Source organism: Scyliorhinus torazame, chromosome 8 (genome assembly GCF_047496885.1).
Source record: "Scyliorhinus torazame isolate Kashiwa2021f chromosome 8, sScyTor2.1, whole genome shotgun sequence".
NCBI lineage: Eukaryota > Metazoa > Chordata > Chondrichthyes > Carcharhiniformes > Scyliorhinidae > Scyliorhinus > Scyliorhinus torazame.
Window position 1 is genome coordinate 59,159,762 of NC_092714.1, and position 11,275 is coordinate 59,171,036.

Genomic DNA, 11,275 nt, shown 5'->3' on the forward strand with positions numbered 1-11,275 from the left:
TGTGGGCAGCCCCACGCCATCAGGAAATCCCCAGGCGTGGGTGCTCTGCCGGCGCAACGGAGAATCTCGCCAGTGGAGAATCCAGCCCCCTGTGCCTGAAGGAAGGTGGTGTTGAATGTTGCTGAAAGGTTATGTAGAAACGGGTAACTTATCTGAACAGGACTAGAAGGGTCCTGTTCAATGTTGGAGGGGGCTGCGCCTGTCCCAAGAGGTGGTGGCTGGGTTTTGCATCCTTTTGCAACAAGACCTGTAGCCAACACCAAAGGCCTGCTTTCTTGCGGCCTTGAAAGCGACCATGACTCTGTGTTCTAGCTAGCAGGTTGTTCCAAGGCTCATTTGATACAGATGCTGCATTGCAAACAGAGTGACAGGATTTGGCTCAGTAGTAAGCTTCTCCCAGGTGCTGAGTGTGGTGGACTGTGTGCACTTTGAGATAAGGACACCCATGCAGACTTGAGAAAGGTACATTAACCGAAAGGGGTAGAACTTTTTAAATGTCCAACTCTCACTGCAAGAAGTTTCTGCATGTGGGCGCCTGTTACCTTGGCAATTGCCGTGATTTATTAATCTTAAAGGAATCTGGGCTGACCCGAATGTTCAAACTAATCCTGTCGTGCATGGATGGATACACTGGGATAAGTGTTATTTTCTGAAAACATGTCTTCCCACGTCCCTCCGCCAACCACAGAGAAGGTCCAATGAGAGCCACTTTCACAAAGGATGCTAATGAACAAACCCATGGCCTTCTAATCTATAGAACCACAGAATCCCTGCAGTGCAGAAGGAAGCCATCCAGCACATTGAGTGTGCACCGACCCTTTGAAAGAGCACCCTACATAGCCCACCTAACCTGCACATCTTTGGACACTAAATGACAATTTAGCGTGGCCAACCCACCTCACCTGCATATCTTTGGATTATGGGAGGAAACCGGAGCACCCAAAGGAAATCCACATGGGGAGGAAGCGCAAACTCCATGCAGTCACCCCAGGTCAGAATTGAACCCGGGTCCCTGGTGCTGTGAGGTAGCAGTGCTAACCATTGTGCCGCTAATAATGTGGTTCAGGTGCTTTGATCATTCGGGGTGGGGGTGCCGGAATCTGTGCCACAGCCATTGTCCTCTGATCCACAGCAATGATTTGAGATCCCACACCCTGGCCTTGGCCATCCCCTTGGTATTATGGTCTCTCTTCAGGGAATGGGAAGGGTGACATGTAGGCTCATCAAGGCATGGTCTTGGAATACCACCAGGATGTCTTGAATGTCTTTTCCACAATGTCATCCATTCACACGTATGTTATTTGCATCACCTTGGCCATTGGCGCGTGCAGTTGTTATACTGCTGAGCACCATCTGTCTTTGTGCCACCTGAGGCCAGCCAAGCTTGATACAGCAAGGCCAGGCTGCACGTATAATAGAAACACCTCATGTCATCATAGTGCAGACGGCCTCTGAGGTGTTTCTGGCATTGGATCCAGCTTAGTTAGTGGTGACCTGAGGTGCTGACCACATTACCAAGCTTAAGCTAGTGTGCTTTGATGGTACTGGGTGGTAGCTGGTGCCCGAGGGGGAACAGGATGTCCCGCTTGCAGCAGTCTGTTCAGGTTGTGTTCAGAGAATCTGGGTACAGCTCCCTTCCAGGGCTCCTGGCTACTCTGGGTATGAGCCATCCCAGAGTAAGGGAAGAGGAGATACATGGGGTCAATAGGTGTGATTTCTATGGTGATTGCCTGACCTGAACTTCATGGGATTTAATGGTCATGAGGAGGTGTAGCCTTAGTGGCCTATGCACTGCATTGTGATTGACAATATGCTCTGAAGAGGAATGTATAAAGTTAGGTGTTGTAGGTGTGAGGGTGTCAGAATTGAAGTGAGATGCACAGCATATGAGCTTTGCTGTTGTGGCAACTTGCAGAGATATACCAGCTGTTGCATGACTTTTCGATAAAGGTCAGAGGCTTTCAGATGAGCAACAGAAGACGGATGCAGTGGGATTCTCAAAGGGTAGGCTAGAGTGGCAACATTAGCTTAGAATAGTGAGCACATATTGATTTAACTGAGGGTGCGCAATCAATAGGCCAACATTAAACTGCACCGTACTTATAGTCTCGGCTCAGGAGACGGCTCCAGTGGCAAGACAGGGCTGTTTATGGGCAGATATTTGCTATTGATGCCGTTTACCGTTCTTTTGTTGGGCAGAGGACAGGAACTACATGTCTTTCTTCTCCCCACCCCACCCAAAAGCCCTTCCTGCCCAGTTGTGATACCACACCCAATGGTAAGTTGCAAACTGCACATGCTTGAAAAACTGAAAATCCCAGGCAAAGTCCGTCATGAGTTGGGTGCGCATTCTGAAAACCACCAAAATGCCCGACTCCCATTTTGCGAGCCCGAGAGGAAAAAACGGAAATTCTTAGTCTCCTTATCTTCAGCAAGATCATCACAGAGAGATGACCACACTTCACAGTGCAGAACGCTGAAGTCTGTTCATAGATTTCCTTTCTTGACCTAGAGTAAGTAGTTTAATTTTACACTCCAATTATAGCTCCTATCCAATGGATTTCTACAGCTATTCATGGGCAAATCAGGCCAGCTAATGATTCCTTATTGCCAATCTCTTGATTTACACTAGTTGTCTGGATATTGAAATAAAAGTGACCTGTCTTTATTGTGTCAGAATGTGCCTTGGAAGATGAAACCTATGAGGATGGAGCTGAGACTACAGTGGAGTGTAACCGATGTGTCTGTGCCTGCGGCAACTGGGTGTGTACTGCTATGACCTGCGATGGTGAGTTGAAATATTAACGCAGAAATAATACTGATATTGTTCTCTTCCAGAATTCTCAGGTAAGGGAGAAGTGGTGTCAATTTTCCTCCTTCCTCTTGTGTACATCTGTATACAGAACCAAAATGTCTGTGGTTAGATAGCTTCAGGTGGAGTAGGAAACAATGAATTGCTTTGAATGAGGTTTAAAAAATAAGTTGTTCTGTGCAAATATTGAGGACTAGTGAGTGTTTTTATTCATTTATGGAATGTGGGTGTCATTGGTGAGGCCAGCAATTATTTTCCAACCCTAATTACCCTTTGGAAGGTAGTGGTGAACCAATATGTATACCCATGGGCGATGATTCCCCCCCGGCATGTTTCCCGGCAGCGAAGGCGGCTCGCCATTGGTCACCAGGGGGAATCCTCTGGTCCCGCCAAGGTCTATAGGATATTGTATGGCTTGCCCGTGGTGGTTGTGGGGGGGGGGTGTCATCTTTGAAGGGAGTAGAAGATCCCACCATGGGGGAGGGCTGCAAAATCCTGCTCCATGTTCTTAGATAGGGAGGTCCAGTACCTTGATCCATCAATTATGAAGGAACAGCAAATGTTTCCAAGTTGAACAGTGTGTGTCTTGGAGAAGTTTTGTGTGTGTGTGTGTGTGGGGGGGGGGGGGGGGGGGGGAGTAGTTGCAGTACGCAGGTATTGGTTATTCCCATGTACTTTTTCTAGTCAATTTAATTTGATCCAATGACAAAATTAACTTCCCAGAGTCATTTTTGAGGTTCAGATGACTTTTTGAGCGAGAGTGCTATTTATTTATTCCCTCTAAATATTACACGGACCTACGCACTGGTTCTTGGGGAATTTCATATAGAGACAAAAAAAATGACATTCCACAGAGCTGACAATTCAGGAGAAAGAACGTTGGAACAATTTTGGAAGTGGAGTTGGGTGGGGGTGAAATAGGATAGGAGGAGCTGTGGTTTAATTATTTCTCTTGGCATTGGGAAACACAAGGTGTCTGAGCATTTCCAAGAACAAATTCATGCTGCACAGAGACAGACCAGAAGGCACCCAGCGATGTCCATCCCTTAAAATGAATTTTAAGAAACACATTTAAACAGGGGGAGCATTGAAAATATCTGTAATCCGGAACTGCATTTTGGAGAGAGAGAATCAACCAGAGGGAGTTGAGGGGAACTTTACAGCATCACCAATAGAGAAAATTAAATATCGCAGGTCTTATCTGTCAGTGAGAGAGCCTCATCATGCCCACTCCCCGACCTCCAGTTTGGAAAACTTTGTTTTGTATTCAAGAATTTTAACCTGCCTTCTAGAATGCATTCGACAATGGGATCTCTGTTGTCCATTCCATGTGTTATTGGAAAAGCCTTACATTGTCTAGAAAAGCTGCCGTATTTCCCACATTACAACAGACTACGCTTCAAAGGATTTCATTAGCTGTAAAAGGCCATAACTTTCTTTCACTCCTTCCTCTCTAGCTACCAACCTACTTAACATGACCCAAACTGACACCTGACTAATTTGGCAGTTGTTACCAAGTAGCTGTGGCACAGGTTTTCTGTTGGGTAACCAAGAGGTACTGGATATGTTGTATTGCAACTTTAAACCTCATCCAGCCATTCAGACAGCACAGCAAGGGCTGAACAATAAGAACAGGAGGGTGAGGGATCCATGAATTCTGAGGAAATCTCCCCATTCTCTGATTCCTCGGCCCCTTAGTCAGGTGCACCATCTGCTAGCCGAGTCCAAGCCAGGACGGCCGCTGGTGCAGAGATGCAGATAGTCCAGTACTAGGGAGGGGTCCCAGTGGGACCCTATGCACAATTTATCTCTGCAAAACCATTCTTTATTACTGCATTTTTTTCCTTTAATTATCTTTCCTTTGCTTTACAAGATTCACCCCATTGTTCTTTTTCTATGTCCCTTTTTCTGTCTTGTATTGCCTCTTTCTCAGCTGACCATTGCTTCTTTGGCTTTTTCAATGAAGGTAAAAATAAGGACCTCCCTGAACAGCAGCCACAAACGACTGCAGATGATGAGATGACTGAGGAGGATTGGACAAAATACGTTCATGAACTCAACAAGCATCAGGTTAGTATAACAGCTGTCTGAATTTTAAATTTATTTGTGGGATGTGGGGGGTTAGGCCAGCATTTATTGCCCAACCTTCATTGTCCTCGAGAAGGTGGTGGTGTGCTGCCTTATTGAACCACTGCAGTCCCGTAGTGTAAGTATGTACACCTATAGTGCTGTTCGGGAGGGAGTTCCAGGATTGATCCAACGACGGTGAAGGAGGATTAAGGGCGGGTGTTCACCTCTGACCCATTCAGGAAAGATTGGTCTCCTCTCTATATACCTCAAATCCTATTCCCACTAAATGCATGCCTGAGTTATATCCCTGCCAGACTATTCCAGGTCTGTCTATAAACTGTCCCAATGAGTGACAACTTCCGGTTAATACTAATAAATGTGAGAAATTAATATTAAATATGGAGATTCTACTTTGTGTAGATCAAAATTTGATTTTATCAGTGTGCCAACTATGTCAAATATTCCATAGTAACAGCTTTCTCCCTCAAAGTATACACTGATAATATCTAATAGTGAAAGGCAATGCAAGTGGGTGCTAAATACTTCAATTTAATATTATTGGCTCATAAAACAAGATAGCTGTTACTTTCATTACCTGTACAAAATGGAGAATGCAGGTAAGTCATTTTCTATGAGCACCCATTGGTCAAAATGATCTTGATGTAACGTAAGCATCAATCAAAATCTTCTGTGAATAGCACTTGGTGAAAGATGTTTATCACCATTAGCTCATTGTGTTCAGGGTAACATATACATGGATAGAGAATTGGTTAACTAACAGGAAACAGAGTTGGAATCAATGGTTCTTTTCAGCTTGCAAACTGGGGCGTGGGCGGGGCTCAACTATATACAATCTATATTGATGTCATGAGTAAAAGGACTGAATATATTCTAATCAGATTTGCTGATGATACAAAGTTCAGAAGGAAAGCAAGTTGTGAGGAGGTCACAAAGAGTCTGCAAATGGATATAGACAGAGGGGAAAACATTTGGCAGATGGAATGTAATATGGGAAAATGTGAAGTTATCCACTTTGAGGAGGTGGAGAAGAGAAAAGCAGGTATTATTTAAATGGAGAGAGATAGCAGAATGTTGCTGTATTGAGGGATCTGGGTGTCATTGTGCATGAATCACAAAAATCACAACATAAAGGTACATCAAGTAATTAGGAAGGCAAATGCAATGTTAGCCTCCAATGCAAAAGGGATGAAGTATAAAGTAGTACAGCTGGACGGCCACGCCTAGAGTACTATGTACAGTATTGGTCTCCTTGAGGAGAGAGGATATACTTGTATTGGAAATGGGTTGATTCCTGGGATGAAGAAGTTGTCTTATGAGCAAATATTCACCAGGTTGGGCCTATACTTGGATTTTAGAAGAATGAGGTGATTTTATTCAAACATACAAAATTCTGCAGGGGATAGACAGGGTAGATGTTGAGGAGAGGATGGGCAGAATTCTCCTATCTTGATGGAGATTGTTTCCTGCTGCGGAGGCCAGAGGGAGAACATGCCATATCTTCTGGCCCCAACCTCATTAATTAAGCACCTGGGGGTTTAGTGTTGTATGCAATGGAGGGGCAGGCATCATGAAATGCGTTCCACCATCCTATCCAGTTGCCATATTTAAAAGGCACCCAACATCACTGAGCCACCGTTGAAGAAGAAGATGGACCTCCTGAAGAAAGAAGATGGATCTGCAGGAACCATTTGAGGTTGGAGAATGGACCTCCTCAATGACACTGAAGCTGGAAGATCCACCCACCCACTGTTGTGGTGTTTCAGGGTTGATGGCAACCTCCAACCAGAGTTTTTGAGGCAGCCCCAGGTATTGGTCAGGTAAGTCCCGGCTTCTGAATGCCATGTTGTTCAACATTCTGGACCAGCGTATTTTCCTGTTGGATGAATTAGGAGCGGGTGATTCTGCTCGGGCCTTCATCTGCATCCCACTAATGGGATGCAGATCAGTTTCATGCCAGCGTCCAGTGTGTTTCCTGATATGCCATGGTTGGGGCAGACGGGAATGTGGAATTAAAGTCACAGTCAAATCAGCAAAGATCTTGAATAGCGGAGCAGGCACTAGGTGCCAAATAGCTACTGATCCTATCTCTTGTGAATTTGGGTTCTTATGTTCTTTGTATCATCCCATTGGAGATTGATTGATTGTATGGTTGCAGCAGTGAGTCCAAAATCCTTTTGTAGTGATTTCCATTATGATAAGTAGATGTTTCAAAATGTAAATTACGGTTCTAACTTGAAAAGAGATGTCATTGCCTATGGCAACTATTATTGATCAGTTTAGCTTGAAAATTATATCAGATTGTAGCATTTTAGATGTAACTGTCTACTTATATTTTTCATATCAAAAACAGCCTATCACATCAAAGATATCATGCAAATTGGATAATTTAAGGCTTTAGAATATTGTAAATTTATCTCTTGATGTTGCCAGACTGTCTGCTCAGGAAAGCACTAATGGGCTTATTTTTCTGTTTTATTTAGGAGACTGCTGAGAAGGCTAAGAAAGTGAACGTAAAGGACATCTAAAAATATAGGGTTTGGAAGAGAAACAAAGTTGATTATTTTTTTGAACCTGTTTCTCTTCATTCAGCCGATCAGTAAACAATTGGAACTTCAACAATCACTACTAAATATATATACACATTATAAACCGTATTTTTGGGCTGTGTGTTGGGGATGAAGGGAGTCCTTGGTTTTATTCGAACAGACTTCTTGTGATGTACTGTAATGTTAAACAAGAGTTTAGTATAAGAGCTAGCCATAAATGGTAAATTGTTGGTTTGAATTGCAACAGCTACATAGTCCTGTGATGAAAGATGGTGAAAAACATATCCCCTTGTCTTTTTTCGTTACCCACATTCCTCTGCATTACACACACAACCAGAAGAGTCTGAACTTCTGGACCAAAGGTCTAGATTCTAGATTAAAGTTTCCAGTGAGTCCTAAAATTCGCAGTGCAACTTAGTGATGGATAGATTTCTTATTCGATCACAAAGAATTGTGGATATAGAGAGACCTTCAGATGGCAGCGTTCATCGACATGGGGCCAAAGTTGTGGTGTCATTTCCTGATGCTCTTTGATAACCAAATCCTTCAATTAACCCAGAATTCTGCCACCAAAAGACCTTTGATGGAAGCAAGTTAACGAGAAAAATTATGTGATTCAAATAATATTTTGTATATCTAAAATTTACCTGCCCATTATAATGTCCTTGATACAAATTTATAAAGCAATTCAAAAAAACTTGCGAGGTCTGTTTGGCTGACTTTGGATCCCTTCAGTTTAGATGCTAGAGTTTGACTGGAATTTTCCAGCCCCTTCACACCAACGGGATCTTCCAGTCCCGCCCAAGTGAAAGCAGATTTCAATGACTCACTGGCAGGGGTTCTCCCGCGAGGGTGTGGGGAGCCTGGAAATTCCAGCCCATGTTTTGTTTGTTGATGCTTATAAACATAGTGAGATGGGAGTTCCATCTGCCTGACCATTGCACTGCTATCCCAAATAAATACTTAAGGCCTGCCTTACTTTTGGAGAGTTTCAGCCTGGCACAACGCACGGAAAGGGAGGCGAAGAAAAACTTGGTAGGCTACAAGTTCCTGGAACCTACAGCAGCTTAATGATGCCATGCTCCCTAATGCCAGAGAAAAACAATTGTCTTCTGCCAGTTTACATACAAGTGCCAACCAATCGCCCCAATCCATGGGGGGTGGGGCAGATCTTTTAGTTTAAAAGAACTCCTGAGAAAAGCTGGAACATCCTGCCATTACTAAACCGTTCATATTGCCATGTTAATAATGATAGAAAATGTAACATGTGATATCACATTTTCACTCCTACCTTTTTTTTTTGGTTCCCCACCCGTATTGTTTCTGAACTTTGGTATCCTGCCGGAGTAACACCAGAGGATCACTGCAAGGGCAGAAATGGCAGAGACCAAACACACCCTGCTGACTTTTCCAATCCTGCCAAATCTCACAGCCCCCTGACACACACAACGTTCTGTGGTCATGCAGAGGATTATGGAAAATGTAACTATAGCTATCTTCCCAAAAGGTTTACAAGCACTCTATTGACATTTCACAAAGGTGCTACTACATTCCTTCCTTCATTTTTTTACATATATATATATATAATTTTTGTTATTTACATTTTAAAAATAATCTCTGTGGAGTGTCCAAAATGTTATTTAAACTCTTATGTTGTAACCCTCGTATGTTATAACACGCATCCACAATGTTGAAAATAAAAGCTTGAGTGCCGAAGTGTAGATTGGAAATCCTGTAGAAGTTGGTGGTGACAGACTATAATTAGGAATGTCAGGATGCCAAATTGCTTTAGTGTAGACAAAAGGGAGAAACTGCCTTTTACAAGTATTCTTTGGAACTGCTGAGGTCCACTTGAAATACTTATGATTAACCGGTAAATGGTAAGCTGTATGACAGAAGGTGCTGCTGTTTGCTTTGCGTTTGCAAGAGAGCATTCAGCCTTGTAGAATGAAACTGCAAATTGCTTATTGCAACAGTTGAAAACCTTGATAGAATTTTGCAATGCTTGCACTCCATCTCAAGCTAATGGCAGGCGTATAGAGATCAGAATCACCCACTACAGGTAGAAGGAGTTTCATGGAACTGTTGAGGTGACCCCAAAGAGGTGATGATCGGCCACGATTGAATGGCGGAGCAGACTCGATGGGCCGAATGGCCTAATTATGCTCCTATGTCTTATGATCTTATAATCAGAAGGATGCTTAAAGTGAGAATACCATAATTTCAGTGATGGGGTCACAAGCCAAGATTAAGATGGGTAGAAATATTTTAAATGCCTTTTGGGCTACTCTTCTGAAGGCAAGATGAGCCATAGTATCCAGGCATGACCCTAATAACAATTGATATGATTGCTTAGGAAAAATCGTGTTCATTGTACTGCAGTTTGCTTTTCACCTTATTCTCTTGAAACTGGTTTGCTGACGACGTGATTAATGAATCTGAATGAATATGAATGAATATGAACAAGACAAACCTACCCCCAACCCCTAAGCAGATAAAGACCAAGCCTGAAAGATAGGTATTTAATCAGTTTCGGCATCCCAGCATCTGTTTCAGAACTTCATGAAGTGCCAACTTGCACATTGTTTGCACCAAGTAGTTCTTTATTTCAATGTCATTGATGGTTACTGGTTCTAAAACTGTTTCTGTGACCTTGTTTTAAACTACGATCTTATTAAACTATAAGATGAATCTTATATACTCCGTGACAAAACTATGGTCAGAGGATTTCATGTATTGTAGTTTCCTTTTGTACTTACTGGCATTTTGGGGCTTAATGTCAATAAATTTTCTTACAAAATGTTTTCAAATCATGATTTCTGTTATTGAAAAACAAAATGCCTCTTGTGCTTTAAATTTATTATTCATATACAATATATTTAGGGTAGAAATTTGTCTTGGGCAGTGATCAGTATGGGCCACCCGTTAATACACAATAGGTGTTCAGTTGCATTGCAGTCAATGGGAATAAATATCAGGCACTGAGTATAAAGATGGCCAAACTGATGCTGCCCATTTTGCATCACCACCAAAACAAATTTCTACCCCTTAGTCTCTGCTTCATCTGGTGAGTATGAAACAGTCAGCACCAGCGTCGCTACAATGGTAAAACTAGAATGTGTCCATTCTATGTCTGTTACTCTTCTAAGCTCTGTATCAAATGTTGAAGAGAGTAAAATCTTGGTTTTGTGTCCTGGACAAGTTTGTCTTTTTTATTAGCTTTATATCTTTGACTATTGCCTGTGGCAGTTGAAATGAAATGAATGAAAATCACTTATTGTCACAAGTAGGCTTCAAATGAAGTTACTGTGAAAAGTCCCTAGTCGCCACATTCCGGCGCCTGTTCGGGGAGGCTGCTACGGGAAATACAGTTAATCCAGACTCTCCTTTGTCTGTCCTTCACCAAAGATCCCACGCAGCGCGTAAGTCATGGAAATAATTAAATCTAATCCATGGCTACACAGGGATACTAAACTGATCGTGAACATGCACAGCGATAAACTGATGCGTAAATAATCGCCTGTTGAGGACCCAAATCAATACAGAAGGCATTACAAACGGCTTCCACAAAAGGAAAAACAAGAAACTTTTTTAAAGAACAGAGAAACAAAAAGAAAAAAAAACATGAACGCTGCAGCAAAGTTCAAAAGTTCTCAGTCCACCGCCAGTCCTTTTCTTTACACAAAGTCCAGCGCGACCTCAGGCGACTCAAAATAAAGTGCTATTCCTCGTACGTGACCCAGAGACGGGCCGGATACAACAGTCCGAACTTCACCTTTTTCTTAAAATGGATCGACCTAATCTGGTTGAAGACTGCTCTTCTCCT

At 42.7% G+C, this 11,275-nt stretch overlaps 1 protein-coding gene across 1 annotated transcript in view; it reads left to right on the top strand.

Moving 5' to 3' along the window:
• Nucleotides 1-10,650, top strand: part of fstl1b (follistatin-like 1b) — a 140,966-nt gene extending 130,316 nt beyond the window's left edge. The window contains exons 9-11 of the mRNA XM_072513688.1: nucleotides 2,678-2,788; nucleotides 4,779-4,882; nucleotides 7,384-10,650. Of these exons, the coding sequence (XP_072369789.1) occupies nucleotides 2,678-2,788; nucleotides 4,779-4,882; nucleotides 7,384-7,428 (260 nt within the window). The 3' untranslated portion in view covers nucleotides 7,429-10,650. The remainder of the gene's footprint in view (nucleotides 1-2,677; nucleotides 2,789-4,778; nucleotides 4,883-7,383) is intronic.
• Nucleotides 10,651-11,275: the final 625 nt, after the last annotated feature.